The 24,568-nt window shown below is 53.7% G+C and overlaps 3 protein-coding genes and 3 long non-coding RNA genes across 11 annotated transcripts in view; 3 read left to right on the top strand and 3 right to left on the bottom strand.

The window, feature by feature from the left end:
• The first annotated feature begins 2,684 nt into the window (after positions 1 to 2,684).
• Positions 2,685 to 7,225, top strand: LOC132414602 (uncharacterized). Its single transcript, XR_009516987.1, has 3 exons — positions 2,685 to 3,080; positions 6,085 to 6,218; positions 6,471 to 7,225. It is a non-coding gene; the product is annotated as an uncharacterized lncRNA (long non-coding RNA).
• BACC1 (BPTF associated chromatin complex component 1) lies at positions 4,948 to 7,788 on the bottom strand. 4 transcript variants are annotated; one of them, XM_059997280.1, is made up of 6 exons: positions 7,640 to 7,788; positions 7,358 to 7,452; positions 6,617 to 6,718; positions 5,745 to 5,935; positions 5,406 to 5,510; positions 4,948 to 5,207 (listed from the first exon to the last, which is right to left on the bottom strand). In XM_059997280.1, exons 1-6 carry the CDS (start codon positions 7,658 to 7,660, stop codon positions 5,143 to 5,145), a joined length of 579 nt encoding a protein of 192 aa, XP_059853263.1. In that variant the 5' UTR covers positions 7,661 to 7,788; the 3' UTR covers positions 4,948 to 5,142. The 4 variants fall into 4 exon arrangements, with proteins under 4 accessions (XP_059853263.1, XP_059853264.1, XP_059853265.1 ...); XM_059997281.1 differs by having other exon boundaries at positions 4,948 to 5,203; positions 7,640 to 7,787; XM_059997282.1 differs by having other exon boundaries at positions 7,236 to 7,452; positions 7,640 to 7,711.
• Positions 7,789 to 7,965: 177 nt separating this feature from the next.
• RNASEK (ribonuclease K) lies at positions 7,966 to 9,720 on the bottom strand. Its single transcript, XM_059997278.1, has 3 exons — positions 9,504 to 9,720; positions 8,735 to 8,811; positions 7,966 to 8,356 (listed from the first exon to the last, which is right to left on the bottom strand). The coding sequence occupies exons 1-3, from the start codon at positions 9,579 to 9,581 to the stop codon at positions 8,215 to 8,217; spliced, it is 297 nt and encodes a 98-aa protein (XP_059853261.1). The 5' UTR covers positions 9,582 to 9,720; the 3' UTR covers positions 7,966 to 8,214.
• Positions 9,721 to 9,796: 76 nt separating this feature from the next.
• Positions 9,797 to 12,606, top strand: LOC132414601 (uncharacterized). Of its 2 annotated transcripts, none has more exons than XR_009516986.1 (3): positions 9,797 to 10,138; positions 12,207 to 12,287; positions 12,467 to 12,606. It is a non-coding gene; the product is annotated as an uncharacterized lncRNA (long non-coding RNA). The 2 variants fall into 2 exon arrangements; XR_009516985.1 differs by having other exon boundaries at positions 12,207 to 12,331; positions 12,467 to 12,559.
• On the bottom strand, positions 11,621 to 23,325 carry ALOX12 (arachidonate 12-lipoxygenase, 12S type). Of its 2 annotated transcripts, XM_059997276.1 has the most exons (14): positions 23,089 to 23,325; positions 22,291 to 22,492; positions 20,908 to 20,989; positions 20,699 to 20,821; positions 20,479 to 20,582; positions 20,065 to 20,225; positions 19,022 to 19,165; positions 18,020 to 18,229; positions 15,490 to 15,576; positions 15,099 to 15,268; positions 14,486 to 14,607; positions 12,513 to 12,613; positions 12,220 to 12,390; positions 11,621 to 12,104 (listed from the first exon to the last, which is right to left on the bottom strand). In XM_059997276.1, the coding sequence occupies exons 1-14, from the start codon at positions 23,221 to 23,223 to the stop codon at positions 11,925 to 11,927; spliced, it is 1,992 nt and encodes a 663-aa protein (XP_059853259.1). In that variant the 5' UTR covers positions 23,224 to 23,325; the 3' UTR covers positions 11,621 to 11,924. The 2 variants fall into 2 exon arrangements, with proteins under 2 accessions (XP_059853259.1, XP_059853260.1); XM_059997277.1 differs by lacking the exon at positions 11,621 to 12,104 and having other exon boundaries at positions 12,263 to 12,390; positions 12,481 to 12,613.
• LOC132414600 (uncharacterized) overlaps positions 23,064 to 24,568 on the top strand; it is a 60,629-nt gene continuing 59,124 nt past the window's right edge. The window contains exon 1 of the long non-coding RNA XR_009516984.1: positions 23,064 to 23,121. This is a non-coding gene — a long non-coding RNA (uncharacterized lncRNA). The remainder of the gene's footprint in view (positions 23,122 to 24,568) is intronic.

Below are 24,568 nucleotides of genomic sequence, written 5' to 3'. Positions count from 1 at the left end.
GGGTCCGGTCTTTCGCTCCCGACTCTCTTTTGAATCCTTTTAGGGATCCAGCGAGACAGACTCCCGCCCAAAGCCCTTTCGCCCTCCCCCAGTCCCAGATCTTTAGGGCCTCGGGCATCCGCCCGTCGGCTACGCTTGGAGGCTGGCGGGACGCCGGGGTCCAGCGCGGCAAGTAGGCAAAGCTCGGCAATGTTTGGCTCCTTCCACGAGGGGGCGGACGAGCACTAGCCTCGCCTCGCCCGTCTTCTCCACCCGGCTGGGGGTCCACTCAAACGGGGGCGCAGGATCGATTAGGTCTGAGCGGCTGAAACCTTCGTTCTCCCCCTCTTTGCTCTGGTTTATTTTGTCCAGGGGACTAGGGTTGGGCGGAGGGAGGGAGAGTTAGGCGACAGAGGGGACTTTCCTCCGAGGATGGGTTTCCTATCTGGGGTGAGAAATCCGCGGGCTTTGGGAACAAGGGAAATGAGTGGGACAAGGAGCGGGATCTGAGTCCTGGGAGCCCAGGGTTTCTATTCTTTTAAGCTAGATACTATTATCCGTCTTTAGAGGTGACTTTTTAGTGAACATTAATATGAAAGTTGGGTGCAGTGAACAGACAGAGGGGAAACAGGGAGGGTCTCAGGGTAAAAGAAGGGAGAGAGGGCAGGAGGGGCTGATAACCCCAATTTAAGTCCCTGATCTGGAAGATAAGCACGGGTCACACCCTCGTATTTTGTTTGGGGAGAGTTGGTGGGGCAAGGTTCATTTGGAGAAGTGGGGCAAGAGCTGAGTTCAGCTGCAAAGCGGGACTTGCATCTGGGCTCAGGAGAGTCTACCGTTGCCCAGTAATGACTGACCATTATCCGTGGAGCTGCATATCGAGGCCTGGGGCCCTCCCCTTCAGATGTGAGGGTGTCTTTATTTGGGTGCAGGAAACAACTGCTGAGAAACTGGGAATGGGGAACCACTGGGGATTCACGGTGGTGAGGTGGCTTTTGCAAATGAGGGTTGCTTTGGTCTCTGCCCAGTTGGAGGTGGGAGTTAGACTGGGGGCTCCCTTTGGTATCAGGATGGAGTTACTTTTGTGTTGTCTGGTCAATTTGTCAATTGTGGGGTGCATGTTTACTATGGGGTGTTGAGTTAGTTTGTTCTGGGCCCTGAAGCCTGCATTCAGGGTTGAGGGCCAGTAGTAAGTCTGAGGTATGGAGCTGATTTTGAAGCTACGTTAGTTAGTTCTAGGGGTTCTGACACCCACAATTTGGAGTTTGTCATCTTGGAATATCAGGGGAACCTGCTAGGTGTTTTTCAGAGGTGGATGAGGATTTTGTTTTGGGGATTCATAGTCATCAGTGTATGTGGACAATCTGATTTCAAGTGGAGTAATTGTGCTGGTTTTGGGGTGCAGTCTGTTTTGGGGTGCCAGATAAGTTTTGAGGTTCAGATTATATTTGGGGGGACATGAAATTCAATTTGGGGTTTTTATTAGCTTGAGGTGGAACGTAATAGGAACCTGGGAGCAAGTTTGAAGGCCTTCTGTGGTTGTGGGTCCTTGCGGGGAGCAAAGCTTTATATTTGAATGTTGTGCAAACTTACTTTGAGGAGGGGGATATTTCTGTGTATGCACTGAGAGCCAGGAGGCTTTTTCCAGGGGGAGAAACAAGATGAGGGCCCAGGGTAGGAGACTAAAGTTTTGGGGTGTCCTTATTTTGGGGTGTTTTGCCACTCTTTGGGTGCATTTGGTGTAACTGAGTGATGGATCGTGAGGTGAGATTGATTTTAGGGTTCACTTAATTTGGAGCATGATGCTGCTTTGGGATGTCCTTTGCTTATAGCTCCCGCTCACCCCAGATTCTAGAAGTCTCTTTCTTTAGTGAACCTCCAAATATTCCCAGGATTTGAAGGACGAAATTCGGAAAGGGAGTGTATCTCCCCTTATTTCTATGTGGCCTGGATAGATCTGAGGGAGAAAAGGTGGTTTCAAACTCTGAACCCCAATTTCTTAAGGGCACATACCTTGGTTTGGGGGCAGATGGGGGGGAAATGGAGTGTGTTGTGGTAAAGTGGACACCCCTGACTAGGGCAGTCTGTTGGAACTGTGCAAGGAGAGGTGGTAGTGAGGTACAAGGAGGGGAATCTTGTACCCTGATTTTCTAGGATAAGAGCCCCAAACAGAAAGCAGACAGAGGACTGGGAGTGTGGGTGAGATGGGGGGGGTTCCCCACGGCAGCAGGGGCTGGGGGGTAATCCAGGCCAGCTCTGCACACCCCGGTCCCTGCTCTCTTTGGCTCTCCTCCCCTCTCTCCCTCCCACCGCCCACCCCCCCAACCCAAGGAAAAAAACTGCCTGTGCAACAGCAATGGCAGATTCCAATCCTCCAGGCTTTCCTAAACCACCACGGAGACCAGCCAGGGGGGAGGGGAAGGGAGGATCGGGCTTTCCTGCTTCCCTAAGACTGGGGCTATGAGCTTGACCTCCTGGCCCCTAGCCCTTCGAGGAGTGCCCCCCTCCCCCGGCCTGGAAGCCAGGTGTCCTGGACCCTAGCCCCCGAGCGGGGGGGTGGGGGGGGGCCTGGAGAGACGGGGAGGAGGAAGGAGGGAGTGACTTCCAAAATTGGCATCGGGACAGAGCAGGGCTGGCGGGAGGCAGGTGAAAGACGGAATTTTCCTGAAAAAACGGGGGGATCTGAGGACCCCAAATTTGGGGAGCTAGTCCAGAACCGTCCAGCCAACATCCTAGATTTTTTTGGGATTTTTTGGGGCCCCCGGGACCCCTCTAGATGGGGTGAGGAATGTAGTGTTGGGGGAATCTGACTGGGGCATTGCAGCTGCCTCTCCCGCCGAGTTGGAGACGGATGGGCTGGGACGGGTTTGGGGGGGGGTGTCCCCAATTCTGACTGGGAGTGGAGGAGCCCCCTCATGTGCTCTCTTGTGGGGGTCCCCCCTCCCTAGGGCACTCCCCACTCCCTGAGCCAGCCGAGAGGAAGGAGGCCAGCGATGCGACTGGGGCGGCTCCTTTCTCCTGCACCCCAAATGTGAGGGATGCACCCCAAATTTTGTTCCCTTCAAAATAGGGGACCAGGATCTCAGGGGAGAGTAGCTGAGGTAAGTGGGGAGGAAAGTGTCCCCTGTTTTCAGGAGAGACGTGGCGGTTGGGGGGGAGGTTTGGAGGTGCGTGCTGGGGTGGGGTCGGGCTTTGTCAGCCTTGAAACTGGGGGGATGATTGGAGAGGCTTTCTCTTACACCCCGAAACTGGAGTCCCCCAGATGGAAACCAAAGACAGGCCAGAGGGCCCCCCAACATCCCCAGCCGTTAGTATAGTGTTTGATTTCTGTTTCATCCCCACAAAGGCTCTGCCGAGGATGGGAGTTGGGGGCAGCTGTTCGGTTTTGGGGGTACGGGGGTGGCGTGAGGAGCAGAAGGCCTTGGCAGGATTTGATGCTGGACAGATAGGGGTCTCGACCGAGGGGGTCCGGCATCCCCCGGGGCCTGAAAACTCTGCTTACACCACCATCTTAGATCTTTTTGATTGCTAAGAGTTTTGGGGGGTGTGTCGGAAGGTGGGGGTGGTAAAGGGTGGGATGGGAGGTAGGAGGATAACTTTTGGGTTTTAGGGGATATTATTGTGATTTGCGGAAGGGGTCTTGGCCCTTGGATTTTGCTTTCTGGTGGGTGTTTTTTAAAAATCAAGTCCTGGACAGGAGAAAAAGGCTGAGGGAAGGCCTAGGGTGGGGGTGGGGAGAGGCATGTTTGTCTCAGCTTAAACGTGGCTTTCTGGGGTGGGCCTGCCTTCCTGGGCCTGGTGAAGGGGCTGGGGGGGGGTTGTTGCGGGGGGTGGGACTTGGGTCCTGGGGGTCCACGGGGAGTGGGGACAGTGCTGGGGGTGGACTACCTGGCCCCCAGGTCCAGATGGCCCTCTTCCTGTGCCCTGCTGCTCCCCTTTCCCCCTGGCCTCCATTTCCTGCCTTTGGCCTCCATCTTGTGGCAGGCCCAGGGCCCAGGGCGACTTCCGGCCCCCCTCTCCCGACCATGTTCCGGCCCCACCACCTCTGGACTGCCAACTCCCAACCCTGCTGTCCTTGGCCTTCTGTCTCTCCTTGCTTTCTCTTGGGTTCTGACCCAGGGAGGGGAGGAACGGACACAGGAAGCCTTGGGTCCCTGCCCTTGCTGAGTCGAGAGGCAGTCTGTTGGTCCCCCCCAGTCATTCCCTGCTTCCTCTGCCTCTGACCCCACCCTAGGGATCCCCTGAGCAGAGTTCCTACAAGGAAGATGGTTCCAGTCTTATTACACTGCGAGCTCACCCCTTAGGCCCCTCTCCCTCCAGTTGCCTGCTCAGCTTCTAGCTCTGGTTTCTTGTTTTCCCCAACGCTTCTTGGGGCCATGTTTGCCTTTTAACCTTCCCACCCTTGGTGGTAGGGGTCTTCACAGCACTGCCTCGTGCTCCCTTCTTCTCAACCCACCCCAGTCCTGCTCCCGCCCCAGCAGCACACTGTGGTTTGTACGGCACTGTGGCCACGTCCAAACCACACTGTGGTGTTAGAGCGAGGGTGGGGGAGGCACCGCTGAGGCCTGGCCGGGGAGGCCACCCTGGAGAAGCGACACGAAAAACATCTGGGGCCTTCTGGTGAGGTGGCGGGGGTGGGGGATGAGGGTGGAAATGGAGGTGTGAAATCACTGGAAGCTGCCCTTCTGAAATCCCCAGGGTAGTCTCAGGAGTACTGCCTGCCAGAGACCCCGGAGTAAGTGCTGCCTTCAGAGAGCAAAGTGGAACCTTTGTTGCCCACACCCAGCTCCCCTGGCTCTAGCAGCACAGAAATATTGGCACTGGGAAGAAAGCCTGCCAATATTGGCTGTGCTGCTCCAGGCAGGGTGGTGAGAGCTGCTGAGGAGGGGCTGAGCCCCGGGGTCTAAGGAGAGAGGGAGGTGTCCCTTGCACTCCAGTAATGTCAGGCTGAAGGCACCAAGCTGAGAGGGAGATCTTTACTGTTTTCCGTATAAAAATGTCCATCAGTTGGGGGTCATAGGGGTTGAAGGAAGATGCTCATACAGCAACAGCAAGGTGGGCCACCCGGCAGCCTTTCCACCCTCTCTCATGCAGGCCTTGCTCAGAGTCCCAACCGGTCCACAGGTCCAGGGTGAACAGTGAAAGGGGTGAGAGGTGGAAGGCTCAGCAAGAGAGCAGAGGAGGATCAGCGGAGGTCAAGAGAAGGCCAGAATCCAGGGTCAGGCTGTCTGGAACAGGAAGTAAAATGGGCCGAGATGGGGCGAGCTCCAAGTATGACTCCCACCTCCCTAGAGCACCAGCTCTTTGCAGACCCAATCCCCTGCATGCACAGGAGGGAACCTTCTCTTCCACAGCCCCTGGGAGGGGGATCCTGCTGAGACCCTCCCCCACCCCTTCAGCTGTTGTGGGAGGAGGAGGACTCCTACCCTGGTCGAAGTTGAGTTTCTTGGCTGGAGGAGTTTCTCCTAGCCCTTCGATATCCACCAGGTCACTGTTGGCGTCCGAGTCATTCAGAGCACTGAGTGTCACATCTGGGAGAGGGGCACAACCTAGGTTCTAGGTTCCCTGATGGTCCCCCCCAACCCGCCCACTTCCCCAAGTTTCAAGCTCTCCCGCTCTCCCTCCCTCCCTCCCCTACCCCAGCCACCCTCTGGGAACCTTCACTGGGAGAGGAAAAGAGATCTGTCCTTTGACCCAAGCCCAACTCTCTCACTGAACCTCAGATGGGACCTTTAATCCCCAGGCACCAACTCCACAGCCCTTACCAGCCTTCTGTTTCTTTATGGGGGGACCGCCGGCCTCAGGGGCACTGGAGCTGCTTGGTGGAGGGGCAGCTGGAGGAGGCGACAAGACACCAGATGCCACCTTCTTGGGCCCTTTCTTGGGTGAATCAGCTGGAAGGGGGATGCCGGAGTCTTCATATACCTTGCGTTTCACGGTGGCCTTTATCTGAGCCCTGAAGAGAAGAGAGAGCAAGCTAGGAAGGGAGTCATCAGAGAGGCTAAGGGAAGCAGGGAGGGGAGGACAGGGGCAATGGGCAACTCTGAAAGAACACTGGGGAGCCCCTTCATAAGAATCCAGGTGAGGGCCCCGACTCTTTGCTAGGGTCCTCGTTTTCCTGAAGCCTTGCAGTCACTTAGGGCAAATGGAGCCTGAAGAGTGGAGTCCAACTGAGAGTGGGAAAGGCCCGTCTTCTACTTCTCTTCTGGGAGAGATGTATGAATGTGGAAGGCTACCAGGTAAGCCTGGGTGACCTACCGGGAGATTGAGACTTATTAATAGATCCTGATCCACTAGCTCAGAACCATAATATCCCTGGAAACACCACAGTAGAGTCTCAAAAGATCTGTATAAATAACCAGGGACTTCCTATTACCAAATTCAATTATTGGGTGTCTCTGGAAACCTAAAATCAAATTCTTGTAAGGTCCTGATTACCACAGCATTTTAGTGACTTCTGACCAATTGTGACAATTCTTTTATTCTTTCAGTTCTCCAGGGACTTTGTTGCTAACAAAACTAGCAACAAAGTAGGAAAGATGTTGAGCTGGAAGGGAGTTTGAGGAAGATGGAACAATGGGTATGGAGGAAGAAAGCTGCCCACCCGCCCTTTCTCTGCCAGCCAACCCTCCCTCACACTGTCCGTTCCTTGATGACACAGCTGATGTGATTAAGATCGTCCCCAAATCGCTTCACAGCAGCCCTCAGCATCTCTATCTCCGTCTCCGTCCACTTGGCACTGTCAGAAGGGGAGAAGGGAATAGCGAAAGTGGGAGGAAGAGGGGTGTGGAGCCAGCCCACAGGCTACGCATTCCACAGCAACCAGCCTCCTCCCCGCGATGCCTGGGGCCCCTTGCATAAAGAGGTCCTCCTTAAAAAAACAAAAACAAAAGCAAAAAAGAAAATTCTTAAGGCGCCGTGGGAACCCTGCGGACCCCCAACCACAAGATATTGAAACAACCGCCACCTTAGAAGAAAACTTCTCCCCCATCAACGTGAAACAGCTGCTTATGTAAACAGCCCACTGAAACCCATCCAACAAGTGGGGGTCTTACAGACAGAGCTTCTAAACACAGTCTGCTGCAGTCTGACAGAATTCCACATGATTTGGGGGGTGGTGTGGTGTGGGTAGTGGTGGCGGTCTATGGTCTACCAGTTCGCAGCAGGGCAGGGCTGTGAAATGAGTCCGGATTATGAGCCTCGGTCTGTGGTTTATCTGTCATTCATTCATTCAACAATCATTTATTAACACCTACTCTGCGCTGTGCCAGGCACAAAGGGAAACTAACATCTGTCCCTGCCCTAGAGAGTGTCGGTGTCTGTGATCGAGACCCAGCGTCCGCTCTCAGCGTCCATCTCCCAGCCCGGGCTCACGTACCCCGCGGGGGAAGAGTCGGCCACGGGATGCAGCTGCATGGTCAGCTCCCCGAGCTTCGTGAAGGCGGCGCCCGCCGCGGAGAAGATCTCTCCGACCTGGGGGGCGGGGCAGCATTACGGGGGGCCGGCGCACAGTGCCGCGCCGGACCGCCCGGAGCCCCTAGCCCCACCCCAGGCTGGACTCCCGCCCGCCCCTCGCCCGGGATGGAAGAGCCGGGAGCCAACTTGGGGGCCCCGCCCTCCCGTGGCCGCCAGGGAGCGCTGTCCGCGAGGGAGGTCGAACCTTTGTAGACGCTGACGTCATGGCCCCGCGCGCCTCCTCACGGAGACGTTGCCGCCGCCGCTACCTCGGAGCCGGGACCACGGAGAGCAGGGCGATCGAACGGCTCCAGCCCCCGCGCAGGAAGTCCCGCCCCTTCCCGCAGCTGATTGGCTCCAGCTCGGCCGCTCACCGCCTCACCGCCTCGGCGCGCGGGAAGGAGAGTGGAAGACACCGCCTCGCTTCCGGCCCGGCTTCACTCCACTTCCGTCGAGGGGTCGGGACTGCCTATTTGGAATCCGAGCTCCAGCCCGGATGCCTGCCCCGCAACCCATGCACACACACGAGGCTTAAGAGAGCAGTTTCTCTTTATTGTGTAACGAGACAAGGCGAGGGGGCCGGAGGGACAGGGAACGGCCAGCCCCGACCTCCCTCCACTGGAGCCGGGCGCCAGAGGTTGAAGAACAAGGGATTCAGTCTATCGCCAGGGAAACCCAGTCCGCAGAGGGCGCCAGACTGGGGGTGGGGGGGGGTTGTGACTGGGTGGGGGGAGTCTTTAAATAGAGGAGGGGGCTGGAGAGGGGGAACGCGACGGTGCTCTAGCGCACCATGTATTCCTTGCGCTTATTGAGCCGAACTTGGCAGAAAGAGAAGCCTCCGAGGAGGAGGTAAAGGCCCGCGGCGATGAAACAGTTGTAGCTGACTTGCTCGTAAAGGTTGTATATGTTCTGGGGGCCATTCCTAGGGGTGGGGATTAGGCAGAGAAATATCGGAAACATTATTAACAGCAGCCAACATTTACAGAGCACTTACTATGTGCCGGGTAACCGTTCTAAACGCTTTTACGTGTATTATCTTAATCTTCATAACCCTATGGGGTGAGTTCTGTTATAGCATACACTTTGCATAGGTGGAGGAGGCACAGAGAAATCAAGGAAAATACCTAAAGAAGCCACACCTAAAGCGGTGGGTTTAGGATGGCCGCTGAGGTCTGACTCCCAAGACTGCTCCTGTGCGCTAAACAGAGCAGCCAGTTCCCTAGCCTCTGGGCCCCAAGCATCCAGCCTCCTGCAATTCCCCGCCCATAATTCTGACCACTTCCCCCGCCTCTGCACTTACTCAAAATCTTTCTCCGTTAAGGGAACGTCTTCAATTAGCACAGCGGAATGGACATTGAAAAAGATTCCGAGCATTATCTGCAAAAAGGGAAAGGGTAGGTTGTTGAACTCAGGCACCTGACCTGGTCACTGCCTGAATTCCTCCCACTTCGAATGTTGCCACAACATCTGGGTATGGGAATTACCAGAATGAGCTGGGATTAGGGATGGCTGTTGCCGGATTTGGACTCCAGTCACCCGGAACAGGGCATGAATGGTGACATAGAGAAGACTTGGCTGGGGCAAGGGTTAGGAATAATGAGCAACCAGGAACCAGATTTTCATCCTCTCCAGAGGCGTCATTATCACGGGACAGGGAGGAGGGGGTCAAAGGGAATCGGCACTTCTCCATATTATTTTTCCTGAAGTGGGTCGGGTAGAGTCCTCGGGAAACAAGACCCAGCTATCCATTTCGGGAACAAGCTCTCCCTTTCCCCACTGCCCTCCATTCAGCTCAAGGATCTCTCAAGAACGTAGCTCTTCTTCCTCCTACCTTGAGGGTACTCCAAATTGACCAGCCCCCGGGCCCATTCCAAGCTTCAGCTCCCCCTCTCCCTTCCAATTCCCCATTTCTCAATTCAGTTCTGTCTCGTTCTCCAGCGGCTAATCAACCACCCCCTCCGGCCTGTCTGCTGCTTTCAAACGCCTGGTGTCTCCTAGCCTTCCAGCCCTCCAACACCCGGGCCCCTCAGGCCCTCTCCTCTCCGGTTGTCGCCGGGCAGTCCCCTCACCAACATGATCACTCCCCAGGCGCTGAGGACGATGCCGCAGGCGGCCAGCTTGGGCCCACAGCACAGAAGCGACGCCATGAAGAAGGGAGTCGGGGATCGCCTAGATGTGGGCCAGATAGGAAGGCGGTGAGAGGAAGCCCCGATGAGCGGGGTGGGGGGAAGAGAGCTGGACTTGGGGGCTCGCGGAGGACCGAGCGCAGGGAGAGCGACTGAGGGGGCGTGGCTTCCGGGCCCAACCATCGGGCTGGCGGGCGCCAGGCGGAGAACGCTGGCGCCTCCGGGTCCTCTCGGACTTCGGCGGGAAAGGGCGGTGTTTCTGAAATCGTAACGGCCCCTCGGGAATCCCTTATTGACCCATATGTAGCTGGGGTGCGAGTATTGCAGGAGTAAAGTTCTCCGGTTTCTTGGATTTCCCCCCTCTCCAGTTTGGAATGGGAGGAGCCAGTATATCATGTGACCAAGTCTGGCAAGTCACGTGACGAGGAAGAAATGGTAGCCCGGCCTCAGGAAAGCTTTTATCTCTGGCGGAGCTCCTGGTAACCTTGGCGATGCGCTCTCAGCAGCCGAGGATTGAAATTATGTCATTTTTCTCTCAGATACCTTAGTCTCGGGTGGTGTCCTGTGATGGAGACGTGGTAAGTGAGACATAGAGATTTACACCGAGAGAGAACGCCTCTATCTCCTCTCTACTCATCCCTACCCTTTAAAATAGACACTCTGACACAGTGAAAGAAGACATAGAGCCCCTTCCCGAGCCCAAGCGTGCTGTTCTGGCTAGAACGCTTTAAAATTGCTGAGGGTTCTTGGCATTGGATATACTTAAGTAACGTTTTGTTACCAAACACGAAATACTGAAGAGTTGTGGTTGCCAAATCCAGGAAAAATATGGGCGTTAGGAAAAGTCCAAGGAAAGCAGATTCAATGAACAAGCTGTTAAGGTGAGTGGCCCTGCCAAATGTGCTGGAGAAAGGAATAAGTACACACAAATGTCAATTTTCTTCCCTACCGTAAACCAAGGAAGCGGGTCATAGGTCCTTTGAACAAGGTAGAGTACAAGATTTTAAAAATATGAATGGATCATACCCTCCAAAGAAAAAGTTTGTACACCTCACTGGTGAAAAACAGATTTGTAATAATTATTCAGGGAAATAGTGGTGTTTGAAGAACACAGTTTTGCACTGAGTATGTTGTACCCATTCTAGTGAGGACAGTGGTCATAGCGTAATTGAGAGGGGTCATTTTGATCCCAAGACCCCAGAACCAGACAAATACTGTCAGTGGTTAGCATAACTTTGTGGTATTTTTCCATTTATTTTGTGCAGATTGTTCTTAAAAGGGTCGTGAAAGAGAACTTGGAACCTGGGAAACACTTAGAGACCCCAGAGTACTGAAGAGCCTGGGATAGTGGCCTTGAGACATTATTTCGTGTCTCTTTTTTTTTTTTTTGCGGTACGTGGGCCTCTCACTGTTGTGGCCTCTCCCGTTGCGGAGCACAGGCTCCGGACGCGCAGGCTCAGTGGCCATGGCTCACGGGCCCAGCCGCTCCGCGGCATGTGGGATCTTCCCGGACCGGGGCACGAGCCCGTGTCCCCTGCATCAGCAGGCGGACTCTCAACCACTGTGCCACCAGGGAAGCCCTCGTGTCTCTTTTGTTTGAGACTGTTCGGAAGGAAGCCATTTGGGGGTGAAAGTTTTTATTTTGCCTTAGGGGCATCATTCTCATTCAGGGACTTTTGGGGTAGGTGTGTGACTAGGAGACACAGGGGTGGAGAGAAAGTTGCCAAAGAAGAGTCAGGAATTTTTAAGTTGGCCAGGCATGAAGTCAAGCTCCTGGGAAAGGAGAATTAGTTGAGGTAGTCGATTTCTCCAAGAAATCTTCCTCACCCTCCCCACCCACCCTACCATCCTCTGGATGTTTTGCAAGTAAGGTCAGTGCCTCAGGCTACGGCAGGGTACCGTTGTGCAGGTACTGCCCCAAATCCAGGGCCAAATCCAGCCTGTAGCCTGTGCACATCCCTGTAGCGAAGCACAGGGTTTTGTTGTGTGTTTTTGCATTTTAAAATGGTTGACTAGACCGAAAGGAGGATGTTTTGTGACACAGGAAGTTCATATTTCACTCTCTGTAAATAAAGTTTTATTGGAACACAGCATTCATTTACATGGTGCCTGTGGCTGCTTCCGTGCTACAATAGGAGAGCTGAAGTTACTGTGACAGACTGTGTGGCCTACAAAGCCTAACATATTATCAGGCCCTTTACAGAAAAGTGAAGGCCCTTGGGCTCATGGGATGCAGATGTAGGGGGTTTAATTGGGGGAGGAAATAGAGCCTCTGCAGCAGAGACTAGGAAACCATGAAACTCAATATGGAACTGTCAGTCCCAGAGCTGATCTGCAGTCTTCCCGGTGGGGGTGTCCCAGAGCTCAGATAGTGATGCTGTTCTCGATGAGGCTGGGCTTTAGGTATTCATAGGGCAGGTCAAGTTGCTCATTCCGGGCTGTAATCTCCCTTTCCAAGTTTTCCAGATCTGTTTGGAATTGGTTTAGTACAGACTTGGCCTTGGGGTCTGAGAAATACTTTTCTTTGTGATGCCCCAGAGGCACCTAAGAAAGAACAAAGGATCAGTCAGTTTTGAGTCAGACACACCTAGAGCCTAGCCCTTCACTCTTATGTTTCCCTTCCAACTGTCATTTCCCTTTCCCCAGGGTCCTCTCTTACCATGTCTGGCTGGCGGCGCCCCAGATGCCATGTGACGACCATTTGAAGACAGGCCTGTCGGACATCAGGTAGTGAGCCCATCACCGTGGCCACTGTCACATCTTCCTTGGTGGTAGGTGGGGGCATCCGCATTGTGCATGGGGCATTAGGGACCCAGGCATACCAGTCCAGCTGGGGGAAGAAACTGCAACCCTAGGATCCTGGTACTTAGGATTTGAACCCGCATCTCTCCCTTGGGCATCCCAAGGTCCAGACACTTGCCTTCAAGGACCTGGGCTTTCAGCTCTCCATACCTGGCCCTGGTTGATGGCCCCATGCTGAGCAGTGCACGTGAAGACACACATGGTAAGGAAATGGCAGAGCTGATTCTGGGACTGGAAGGAGATGGGGAAACCTGGGCAGGAAAGAAACAGCATTTAGAGGCTGCAGTCTGAGAAGAGAGAAATAAAGGCCGAAGACTTGGGATGTCTACGTTTTGGAATTGATTGTTGTTTGTTTAGTTCATTTATTCAAATATATTTGCATCAGACATGGATTTCAATTCAGATTCAAGTAATATATTTGGGTTAACTTAGGCCAATTACTTAACGTCTCTGAACCTCAACCTCTTGACCTGTAAAGTGTAGGTGATACCTATTTTATAAATGAGATAATCACCTGGTGTGGAACAAGTTCTCAATAAATAATAAGTATTGTTATTTTGGAAGGGTTGGGGGCTGAAAAGTTCTGAGTGATCAAAAATCCTCTGCCTCAAAAAAAAAAAAAAAATCCTCTGCCTCAAAAAGTGGTTGAGAATTTAGGGATGCTTCCTCCTATTCCCAGGTAGGGAGTTACAAGTGTCTGAATTATAATGTGAAGGATAAGAGAAGTCATAGATTTATAGGGTCATAGCCAAGAGAGGCTTTCCGCAAAGATTATGTCAGGCCATTCAATTCACAGTGGAGGTGGGGGGTTCAGAGACCCAGAAATCCTGTCAGTTAAGTGGAACAAATATAATCACTTCCCTTTTGTAGATTAAAAAAAAAAAACAAAAACCAAAGACCAGAGAGATTAAACTGCTTGTCAGGACTGCATAATTGGGAGAAGGCAGAGGCTGATCTTGAACTCGGGTTCCTGACTGCTAATCTCAGGCCGTTTTTAGCACACTTTCTCCAAAGAGTCTGTTGGGAAAGTGAGGCGAAGGTGAGCTATGAGAACTGAAGGACAGTGGAGGAAGAGAGAATGAGAGGCACTTAGTGGAGGTTAAAGTTCACATGTGGATGTTTATTTTCATTTTCCAAATGTAGATACTGGTTGGGGAAAAGATGGCCAGGGAGAGGAGGGGTCTCCTGGTAGCACGTGGAGCCCAAGGGACATACCGAGATGTACTAGAGAAAGTTTGGTCCTGGAAGGGGGGTGGTGCAGACACAGATTCCCTAGGGAGACGCTCCCTCCAGAGGGCGGGTGTTGTGTTACTGCTCACGGCACCCTCAGAGGCCGGCCATAGCGGCTCCCCAGCAAATGTTTGTAGTTGTCCCACAGAGGCAGAGATGTTGGTGCAAAGTATGAGGGGCGGGGACGCAAGGACAATTTGGAGCAGAATCCAGGCTGACCCACGTGTGAGAGAAAGAGGAGGAGGAATCTAGGAAGAGCTCAAGAAAGGCTGTTTCTTCCCCAGAGGTTAGAATGCAGGTGGGGTGCTAAAGACGGTGGCTGGATCCTAGCAGCGGTGGGGAGAGGCTGGATTGGCCAAAGAAATGTGAGCCTCAAGGGGCAGGGCACCGAGTTCAGGGTTGAGCCAAAGCGTGCAGAGCATTGTGTTTGCATCTGGAAATGACCTTGCACTGTGGTCAGTGTGCAGTAGGCCTGGACTTTCTATGCGTGTGCTGGACAGTAGCAAGCAGGAGGAGAAGAGGGAGAACAGAAGGGCTTTGGTGGAAGAATCTTCACATTTATATCCTCAAGTAGGAATAGACAAGCATGAGGAGAGAATGTGAGCCCCAGCAGGGCCTGGGCAGATCCCTTGCTGGCTCAGGTTCTGGCCCTGTGGCGTCACATGCTGTGGCAGGTTAGGGGATGGGGTGGAAGTAAAGGTTGATGGCCAGGGTCTCTGCGGAGGATGATCCTGGGGTATCTAGAATTGTCCTGAGTCTTAGGAGGTGGGAATGGGATTCAGATGTTTGACGTGTGGAGGGAGAGGGGGTGGCATGAGGGGTTGGGGTCCTGAACCCAGACTCTGCTTGGGCAGAGTGTCCAAGGAGCTCCTGTCCCTGGGGAGGGCTCTCACCTCGGTTCTGGGCCTGGCACAGCCCCACCTCAGTGATCTCCCGACACCAGGCCTGCAGCTCAGGGTCCCCTCTCACGACGTCATCCCCGCGGTAGAAAAGGTGGATGATCCCCTCCACGTAGCTGCCCAGGGGAGAAGGGAGGTGAGCTCCTTGAGAGGAGAAAGCTTCGGCCTTTGACCCCTGCACTTTTCCATGGTCTCTGCCCAGCTGACTCTCAATATGTCTGAGTATAGATTCTTCAAGACCTGCCTTTTGGGTCATTCCCAACTCTTTCTACAAATTAGTCTAGAGAGGAAGGACATGTGGGTCATTAGTTCTAGGATCCCTATACATGGTTGACAGCCATTCTCCCTGACAAAACCCCTGATTTTTCCAGATCCCTCAGCCTCCCAGTCCACAGCTTTCCCAACGTAGGTTCTCTGTCCCCAGCCTTCTCCTTCTCAGGCCGTACGCACTGACTCACGCTTCCTCATCTCTCCCCAGGATCCAGTCCTTTGCTCCTCTTGTCTGGACCTTCTTGTTTTCAGGTTCCTTTTGCCCCATGCTGACCTCAGGCCAGAGCCCCACTCGCCCTCTCCCCTGCCGCATTTCTCGGCTCCCCGTCTCACCCACCGGGCAGTGATCTCCCAGAGCCGTAAAGCATCGCAGGCATAGAGAGCACCCGGGGTTCCCAGCAGGCCGCGGTCAGCCAGATTGTTGGGAGGACAGAGGGAACAGTAGGTCAGCTGAGCCAGGGCCCGGCGGAGCAAGTGCACGTGGCCCCCTCCACCGGTGCTCACTGCCTGGGACAAGAGAGATGCGAGGCCTTGAGGAGGAAGCCAGCACACAGTATATAAGGGGTTCAGGTGTGGCATTTTCACATTTAGAGACATAGATATAAAGGGACAGGCTCATGGGTTTAAGGGTCAGGACATTCACCCAGGTTGGTCTGGGATCTTGAAAGTGGCAGGAAATCGTAGAGAGTCAGACGGTGAGGCAGCCCCATGCCCCATCCCCTCCTTACCTTATCAAATATACCTCCGTCTGGGAGGAGTTGGGTCCGTGCCCGGGTGTTGATTTCCATCGTGTAGCGGATGTGTGGAATCAGGAGCTGGGATGGGGGAGATTAGAGGGGGTGGTTTATGGAGGACATGCTTGGGTCCTTCCTTGTAGGCAGCATGGTGCCTACTCTTGATGCTTTCCTCCCTTGACAGGCTCCTCTCTTCCTGCTTCTGTGATCACTCACTCTCGTGATCTTTTCGCCCCTGTGAGTCAGGCTCTGGAGCCAGACTGACCTGGGTTTCACTCTACACTTCAGCACTCACTTTGATACTCATCCGAGGTACCAAACCTTCTAAGTGTTGACCTGTCTATCTCCTGTCTAGCCCCTCGTCTGTCAACAGCGGGTGATAATAGGGTCTTTTGTCTCAGGAGGCTGCAGTGATGCTTATGTGAGTGATGTATGAAGAGTTTTTAGTCCACACAGAAGCCCTTAGATACTAGCTGTTATCGCTTATCTTTATGATTTCCACCTGGGGTGTAGGTGGCCTTTGAGAATCAGCCCCTTTTAATTTGCTTTTATACTCTGTCACTTACAACCTCACAGCTTAAATTAGCCTCTCTACTTGTTACCAAAGCCATGCCTCCACCCCCTGGTCGCTTCACTGTTGGTTTTTTGGGGGGTGGGTTCCCTTAGGGAGATAGAGGAGCCATACTGAGCCACATATGTAAGCAGCAGAGCAGCTGTCGTCAAATCTCCCCCCACCCCCAATTAGGCAGTGAGGTCCCGTCTATATTTTATAGCTTTTCAAGAAATGGCTTTTCCCTAGCTATTAAAAACGGCTATCTCATCCTCACATGCATTTCTTTTTATCTCAGACTATTTTGTCTTCATTTACACCCAGTTTATGTACAGGTTTCACGTAGCATTGGTATTTATCTGAGTTGTTGGTGGACACAGGGTGTGAGGCAGAGATAACTCTGGTGCCAGGAGGTCAAAGCAGCTCACATTGGACTGCAACTTTTCACAAAGTTCATGAAAGGTGCTGAGTGTCATGGAAAGCCCAAAGTCCACGTGAGGAGCAGAGATACCTTGGGACAAACAACTCTTAACAAATCATTGCAAGAACTAATTTTTTCTAGCTTTTAGCCTGTGTCACACTATTAGGTCGTTTCAGCCTTCAGCAACCCCACGATGGGCCTCCTGTCATCCCCATTTAGACCTGAGGACACTGAGCTCACGTCTGGGAAGCACAGAGGTCAGGATTCAGGCTTCAGACCCCGGCAGTCCGAATCCAGAGCCTGTGCAGGTCACCTCTGGGACATTGCTGGCCTGGCTCTCCTGCGTGTACTGATTACGATGCAGCTGTTTGCCATGACGTCGCTGTGGGAATGGAGATAGTTGGGCAGAGGGCTGAACTCGTAAAGGGGGATTTTCAGTGTGCCTAGAGGCTTAGCCTCTTCAGGGTGAGCAGGAGACGGTGGTGCAGGAGCACCGTGAGATCAGTAAAATCCAAGATGCTGCTCATCACACTGGTCTCCATCTTGTCTGTGTCACCCCAGACTCGGAGAGGCCACAGCTACTGCTGGCCAGGCTTGGGGGTCGGCGGGGCCCCCGGCTGAAACACAGTTCAGTCGTTCTCCTTGCCAGGTGCTCACCTGCATGTCCTACCAACATTTATGACTCCCTGTACCTCAAACTGAACCTCATTTTTGCTTCCCAACTGGCTTCTTTCCTGGCTTCCCTGTTTCTGACAATTGCTCTGGTTCATAAGCTTCTATCAGTTTCATCCCTTCTCTGTCTTGTTCCCTATATCTAAAGTGTCATCAAGATTTTGAGGACATTTTTACTCAAGCACAAGCCTTATGTCACTGCCTTCTGCCGAGCAATAGATGCTGAGCTCACTCTTTCATAAAATGACAAGATTTCTGGGTCAGTCTGCAATACCCACCCTTGGGCTTCTGGGTGTTGCAGGAGCTTAGACCTCTGACCTTTCTGTCTCCGGTCTGATATCCAGGCTTGCGGCAGCTACTATTCCCTCCCTTCCCCAATTCTGATTCTGCTGTGCCGCTCTCCTTGCCTCTTGACCTGCTCCTACTTAGCAAACTCAGTTGGGGTGGAACATACTCCATCAGTACTCTAGTGTTTATCGCTGTCTCTTGTGGTTTCAGATTCTAGATCCAGCTGTTGTTCTCTGGGTAGTTCTTATGGGCACCATTTGTCATTCTGGCTAAATCGTAAATCTCCTTAGGCAGGATCAAGGCTTTTGTTTTACTAGCAATATTCCGGCTGTACTCTAGGCCCATTGTTAGATTGTCAGATCTCTGAGAATTTCAGAGGGTTTCCTTAGTAATATGTCCTGAAGAAACCTTAAGTGACTTGACTTAATTAAAACACAAGTCTCAAAATATTGATGCAGTCTTCCTTCTGTTCTCACCTCTTTCTTTCACAGAGTGATAAAAATTTTGTTTTGCTGCTGCAATATCATTTGATACTGGGCTGTTTCCTTTCTCTAGGGTCTGAGTGAAGGGGGCATGGAGGGTAGAGGTTGTACCTTGAAGACTGGGTGCAGCCCCGGGAGGCACCTCATGGTGGCCACAGCAATGACCTCAGCCAGCAGGTGGGTGTTCAGCAGATGATATTGGAGCTGGTGCAGTTGGAAATCTGAATTTCGGACCCAGGACTTTGCCAGGAGCCAGGCAAGTGGAGGATCTGAGGGCAGGAACAGTGGTGGGGTCGGAGAGCTGGGGCTGGGAGGCTGGATCTGGGAAAAAGAGAAATTAAGCCTTCATTGAACTCCCACTTTATGTGTGACATTATGGCCAGCAGTCTTGGGGAAACAGATGAGTAAGTACGATTATCGCGTCCAGGAGGTATAATCTAGGAGGAGGAATGAGGCCCCTCCCACCCTGCCTCTCACTAGCTGTGGCACTGTGCGAGCACCATGGTCGTCAGGTTGAATGCAGGGGAGTCTGAAGCAGGGAGTCCAGGGAGGAGATCCCGGCAGTGGTCTGGGAGAAACGTGATGGGGGTCTGAGTTATGGTGGGGGATGGAAAGGGAAGCTGGGTGTGGGAGATAATTGACAGTATTTGTTAACTAACTATTGAGACCAGTGGGAGAAAAGAGAGGGGACTGAGAGATTAAATAGCGATTCTCAGAGTGTGTTCCCAAGCTAGCGGCATCCGCATCACTTTGGAACTTGTTAAAACTGCAAATTCTCAGTCCCCATCCCAGACCTACTGAATTGGAAAGTCTCATGCTGGGACCCAGCAAGCTGTGTTTTAACAAGCTGTCTAGGTGATTCTGATACACAATAAAGTTAGAGAACCATCGGGTATAGGACGAGAACTCCAAAAGGCCATTATGACTCTTGAACAAGTCCTGCCAGTTGGGTGAGTCAGGAGAAACCAGGCTTTAAGCGGAGTGACACGAGAACATGTCTCACTGTGTGAGGTTGGGGTTTGGGAGTCAAGAGCCAGGGGGCTGGTTCCTCGGGAGCAGAGGTGGAGGTGAACAGAAAGCAGTGTTGGGAAGTGGATGCTGAGGGCGCCCCACCTGGATGACCATGGGTAGCAGCTTCCCACTGGTGTCCATCTTCAGCATGACAAGGGGGGCAGCCAGGTACTGCTTCTCTCCTCGGATCACATTGGCTGGAATTCCATCCAGGAGAATGAAATCAGCCTCAAACAGGGAACTGTTCTGGGGAAAGGAGGAATGTATCCATCGTTAGAGTTCGAAGTCTAACCCGAGAGGGCCAGGGCAAAGGGGGAAGACATTCAAGACCTGTATCTGAATTCTTGCCATCATCCTATGTCGGTTGCAGAGTCCTATTGGCAGAACCAGAGCATCTGGCCCGATTCCTCTCATCTTAAGTGAAGAAACAGCCTAGTGAGGGTAGACATCTTGCCCAGGGATGTGTGGTGGCAGATCTGATTTTAGAACCAGGCCTGCTCAGTCCCGTGTGCAAGCTGTCCCCTTGTCGAGATGGCCAGGTCTCTTCCCCACTAGCCCTCGATGATCTGAACACCTTGTGTTTAGCTGTCACCAGCTCAGCAAATGCTCTTTCACTCCCTAAAACTCACCTTCTCTGCCAAGTAATCCACAGAGGCTCCCCTGCCCAGCCCTGCCGCAGAGGCCAGCGCACATGTGCACACATGCACACGGCATGCTCACATCCTGCCTCGCTCGTCCTCCTCACATGTAGCTCACCTCTTCCAAACCCAAGTAACCCCCTCTTCCAAACCCAAGAACCCCCAAACCCAGTTCTCCCCATCTGATGGCATATTTTCTACCCTTCTCCCTGCCCATGAACACTGCTGTCCAGAGCACTGACGTCAGCCAGGGAATGTCATTGTCCCTGCTGACACCTCTGGCCCCATCTGCACCCTGGGAATCTACCCTGTTTCCCCTCTACACCGGGAGCCTCTCATAATTTTCCCTACATACTGTATCACCTCTAGGTTTTTCTAGCACTGGAGTCTGGACCAAGGGGCTGTAGGTTACCACAGCCTCCCTTCCTTGACTCATCTTTGGTCCCTGCCCTTGACTACTTCTGGCCACACCGCCAAGGAGAGAACAACACAGGGTGGGAGGGGTACCTGGAGTTCTTTCTCCAGCTGGGTCCGTAGCTCCTCCATCCCCGAGGGCAGCACTAGCCGGGAGGGCAGAGAGGTGCAGCGTCTCAACAGCATGGGATTGGTGCCATTGAGGAACTGGTAGCCAAACAATTCATCGTCCTGCCAGCGCTGGCGAACCTTCTCTGTGGGGTCGGGGTGGAGTGTAGGAGGAGGATGTTTACACAGCCGGGATGTCCCTCCTCCAGGCCCTACCCCAGTGATCCAGGCACGTGACCATCCCATATCCAGCCCCTGCCTTTTCATCTGGGGCCTCTGAGAAATGACCCAGCACAATATATTCTCATCTGGGAGGTCTCGTGAGGGGCTGTGGAGTGTGAAGGTCGGGTCATCAAAAGGGGCCAGCAAGGGGTTATAGAGACCTGGGGAACCACTGACCAGCCAGGGTATTCTTCTGGCCCCAGAAGATGTGATCAAAATCCTCAAAGCAGTTCCAGGAGCTCAGGAGGGTGTAAACATGTTTGAGGACCATCTCCAGAGCCCTAGGACAGGAATCGAGCCATGAACCCATTTGCCAATCCCTCAGCCGCTCACCATTGACCACCGTTTTTGGATCTCCCAGCCCTTTCCCCACTCTGAGCTCCAGGCCTGTTCTTACCCTGCCTTCAGTGTCCCCTCAAAGTCCAGCCTCTTTTCCTCGTGGAATCTCATATTGGCAGGTAGATCGTCCTCACAGCCCGCAGCTATTGTCAGGGGTAACCCTTCCTTCCATGTGGCCCAGCTAGGAGATGGGGACAAGGCTTCAGGGAGGGTGTCCAGGTCAGTGACAGGGGGTACCACTGAGAGGCCCTGTAGGTGGGTGGTCACCAGTATATCTGACGTCTTTCTTTCAGTTCCTTCTCTCGATGTTTCTGGAACACATCCAATGCGTTGTTTCCTGCCAGGCGGGCTGGGGAGACATTAAGACAATTGGCCACGGTTTGTGTGGTCCTGTGCTCTCCTCTGCTCGTCCTCATCTTCCTTTTCGCCATCATAGGCCATGTGTTCAGTCAAGCTCTGTTGCGTTTATCTCTGGCCTTGCCTCACTCCATTGATTCCTGAGACACATTTATCTTATCATTGCCAACTTTGCACTCTGGGTTTTGCTAATCTCTCAACCCTTGTCTCTTGTCTTGAGACAACAATCTCATGTTTGACACCCTTTCTTGTCCCTTAACTCGTCTTTCCCCACCTGATCCTATTTCATCAGTATCTATGGTTGGAAAAAATCACCTTAAGTAAGGTGATAAAATCTTGGGAATTCCCTGGTGGTCCAGTGGTTAAGACTCTGTGCTTCCACTGTGCTGGGGGGGCGGGGAGGGCACAGGTTCAATCCCTGGTCAGGGAACTAAGATCCCACGAGCCATGCGGCGTGGCCAAAAAAAAAAAAAGGTGATAAAATCTCAATCGCTCATATGCCCATACCTATTTTCTACTATATATTGCTTTGGTTAATTTCTCATCTCCTGAACCTCACCTACCACACCTCAACCGTCCTCAAAAGGCTTTAGGAACAGCTGTTTGCTTTCTTTCCCTGACTTCACTCTTCTGAGATTTACCATCAGAGTCTATATTATCAACTTGTTCCTGTTCTTATCCGCATTTATACTCACCTGGCTCAAAGTGATGTATTTCGTGTTTCCATCCTTAATTGCCCTTGCCCTCATTTGCCTCTGTAATCATCTTTCTTACTTATTTCCCACGGTAACAAATTATGTATTTGCTGTCCTCATTCATTCCCACCCACCTGTCAGTGTGCACCCTCTCCCTCGTGGTTTTCTTCCATGTTTTCCCAACCAAATCAGCTCTCCAAGTCATATTGCTTATTGTTTCCCTTAGCTGCCTCCTCTTAGGGGTCACCCTCATCCCCTACTCCATGTGCTACCCTTACCTGCCCTGCCCTAACTTGTCCCTGCCCTAACTTGTTCCTGTTTCCCATCATCGCTGCGGCTCCCATCCCGTGTCCTCATCTTCTTGGAGGGTGGGATCTGCCCATCACTTATGTCCCTGTCCAGCCCCACTTGCAGCCTTTTTTATTCTGTGTATAAATTTGGTACTTTATAACTTTTTTCCAAGGTCCTGTCTTCTCCACACTTAACCTGCTGAACACTCACTTTCATCAAGGCCCTCTGACCTTCCGCAGCCCTCCCCCACCCCTTCCCCAGCAGTTCCCCAGGCCCTGCATCCCCCCCTCCCGACACTGCCCCTCACCGGTGCCCTCGGGTAGGCACAGCACGCTGTCGGCCTGCACCCAGCGGTAGCACGGGAAGGTGGCCTCCTGGAAGGCTACAGGGCCCTGCACCGTGATGTGGTCGCAGAACCACGCGTTGTCCACCAGGGAGTGGTGTTTGCGCAGCTTCACGAACTGCAGTGGTCCCAAGTCCTCGGGAATGTCATGCTCAAACTCCTTCTCCTGTGGGACCAGAACCCGGAGACTTAGTAGCAGGGTCCCAGGAGAGGCCGTTTTGCCTGCCGGGGGTGGGGTTGGGGGGTCAGAGGTGCGGTGGGGACAGGAGAGGAGGGGACCTTTGTGGAGCCTCCGTTGACAAGGCCTCCAAAGACAGCCTCCCTCGTTCCCTCCTCCGGACATCTGCGCGGTGTGTCTGACGCCCCATCGCACCGGGAGGAAGAGGGAGCGTGGCGCGTGGTCCGCAGTGTCTTGAATTGATGTCTGAGTATCAGCACCTTCATCGGTCCTTTAACTGAGCTCTCCCCGCTCCCTCATTCCTAGGAGCGTCCCACTTGACTTCTGATCCTATATTGACACTGGACTGGGGTCATTTGGAGAAGGAGTTGGAGGCTGCGAGGACCAGGGCCGGCGGGAAGGGAGAAGGGGTATGCGCTCAGCCCGGGTCCTGGCTCCCGATCCTCTCCTGGCCCAGCCGCCCGGGCGTCCCAACACCTGGAAGTCCTAGCAGGCACGGTTCCGCAGTCGTTTCGCCCTCGGATCCCGCCCCTCGCCGGCCTCCCGCGTCCCGGCCGGGGTCTGTCCCCGCTCCGCCCGCTGACCTGGCCCCGCGCCGGCAACAGCTGCAGCTCCAGGTCCGTCTCCCCGCGCGCCCCGACCAGCCACAGCTGCACGCGGTCGTGCGACCCGGCGAAGAATGCGGCCCCGGTGGCCACGCGGATGCGGTAGCGGCCCATGGCAGCCCCGGCGGCTTAGGCGAAGGGAGCCGGATGGGGCGCGCTTCTCGGGGTCGCCGGCCGGTATCGAGGCGCCTCAGGTCCCGGGCCTTTAAAGAGAGGCCCGCGTCCCCGCCCTCCTCACCACTTTCAGACGCTCCCAGTCCTCGCCCCAGACTAGCCCGAACCTGCGAGCCGCTGAGCCGGTTGCGGGGAAGGGCCGTCCCTCCCGGGCCGAGTGGAGCTGTGGGGCGATGAAGGGGCCTCCGCTTGGGTGAGGCCGAGAGCATGGAAGCGCCCGGGGTTTCTCTGGACCTCCGGGGGAGGCCTGGGGCCAGGCGCCTCGGGGTTGAAGGCAGTAGGATGAGGACACTTCCTGAGGTCTCCCGGCCTTTAGGAGAGCTAGGAGGAAGAGGGGTTGAGTCAGTCTTCCAAACGCAGGAGAAAGCCTCCGCTTTTCTGGGCTGGGACCCGGGAAAGACCATGGGCTGAGCCCTGGAAGGCCGGCCTGCTAGGCTGTGCTGGGCCCATGCGGAATGTCCTGCTCTGGACCCAGTGCAGCCCAGTAAGTCTTCAGTTCCTGATTTATACCTCATTTGAGCCCAGTCCTTCATTAAATGACCAGAGGTGCCCCAGGCTGCCTAAAACCTGGAAAAGTAACAGCTGAAAGACTTGCCCCCTCACCTCCACCCCCAACCTCATTTCAAACATGGCTGGATTAGGACCCTGGGCACACCAGATACTGAGGGAAGCCCAACTGAGGCAGGGCAGTGAAAGCCTCCTTTTGTCCAACCTTCATAGTGGCTGCTGAGAATGTTAGGGACCAGGTGTTAGGCCGCAGTATGGAGTCACTTAGGGGACCCAGCATCTGTGCGCAGTTACCATGGACTTTGTCCCTTCCAAATGAATGCAGCCTCTTTCCCTTCTGTAGGTTCCAGGTAAATTTTTATTCCGGCCTCACTGACCGTGGTGCCTGCTTTCCCCACCAGAATTCAATTTCCTTCTAAAAAATTAGGTGTAAAGATTTTATTAGTCATGAAGTTCTACTTCTTTCGTCTTCCCTCTTGTCTTTGTACTGCTCACTGCCCCCCCTCCCCCCTCCCCCCCACTATTTTCTGGTCCTTTGTGGCACTCAGGGCAGGAAACCAGGGAGCAGCGGTGGGGCCAGTGCTGGTTAAGGACTTTGTAAATGTCAGAAGGATGATTCAGGGCTCAGGCTTTACCACCCACCCAGGAAGCCTCTTGCAGGTCCCTCTCCAGGTCTTCTTGACCCAAGTCATTCTAAGCATCTGGCTCACAGTGGGTGTGTTTGGCAGCTGGGCTAGGCCAGGGCAAGGTAATTCTGCTTTCTTGAGCCAGACCCTCA

This window comes from Delphinus delphis, chromosome 19 (genome assembly GCF_949987515.2).
Source record: "Delphinus delphis chromosome 19, mDelDel1.2, whole genome shotgun sequence".
NCBI classification, from domain to species: domain Eukaryota; kingdom Metazoa; phylum Chordata; class Mammalia; order Artiodactyla; family Delphinidae; genus Delphinus; species Delphinus delphis.
Note: the sequence above shows the minus strand (reverse complement) of the source record. Positions and strands in the feature narration are given on the sequence as shown.

What these genes read in the sequence shown, in the direction of transcription:
- BACC1 (XM_059997280.1), bottom strand. Translation starts at nt 7,660, where the DNA reads ATGACGTCAGCGTCTACAAAG. An exon ending in TGACGTCAGCGTCTACAAAG is followed by an intron (nt 7,453 to 7,639) that starts GTTCGACCTCCC and finishes CCCGCCCCCCAG; the next exon opens with GTCGGAGAGATCTTCTCCGC. An exon ending in GAAACTCAACTTCGACCAGG is followed by an intron (nt 5,208 to 5,405) that starts GTAGGAGTCCTC and finishes TTCCTGTTCCAG; the next exon opens with ACAGCCTGACCCTGGATTCT.
- RNASEK (XM_059997278.1), bottom strand. Translation starts at nt 9,581, where the DNA reads ATGGCGTCGCTTCTGTGCTGTGGGCCCAAGCTGGCCGCCTGCGGCATC. An exon ending in CCTGGGGAGTGATCATGTTG is followed by an intron (nt 8,812 to 9,503) that starts GTGAGGGGACTG and finishes CCCTTTTTGCAG; the next exon opens with ATAATGCTCGGAATCTTTTT. An exon ending in TTAACGGAGAAAGATTTTGA is followed by an intron (nt 8,357 to 8,734) that starts GTAAGTGCAGAG and finishes CCCCACCCCTAG; the next exon opens with GAATGGCCCCCAGAACATAT.
- ALOX12 (XM_059997276.1), bottom strand. Translation starts at nt 23,223, where the DNA reads ATGGGCCGCTACCGCATCCGCGTGGCCACCGGGGCCGCATTCTTCGCC. An exon ending in TGTTGCCGGCGCGGGGCCAG is followed by an intron (nt 22,493 to 23,088) that starts GTCAGCGGGCGG and finishes CTGGTCCCACAG; the next exon opens with GAGAAGGAGTTTGAGCATGA. An exon ending in AGCTGGAGAAAGAACTCCAG is followed by an intron (nt 19,166 to 20,064) that starts GTACCCCTCCCA and finishes TCCTTTCCCCAG; the next exon opens with AACAGTTCCCTGTTTGAGGC.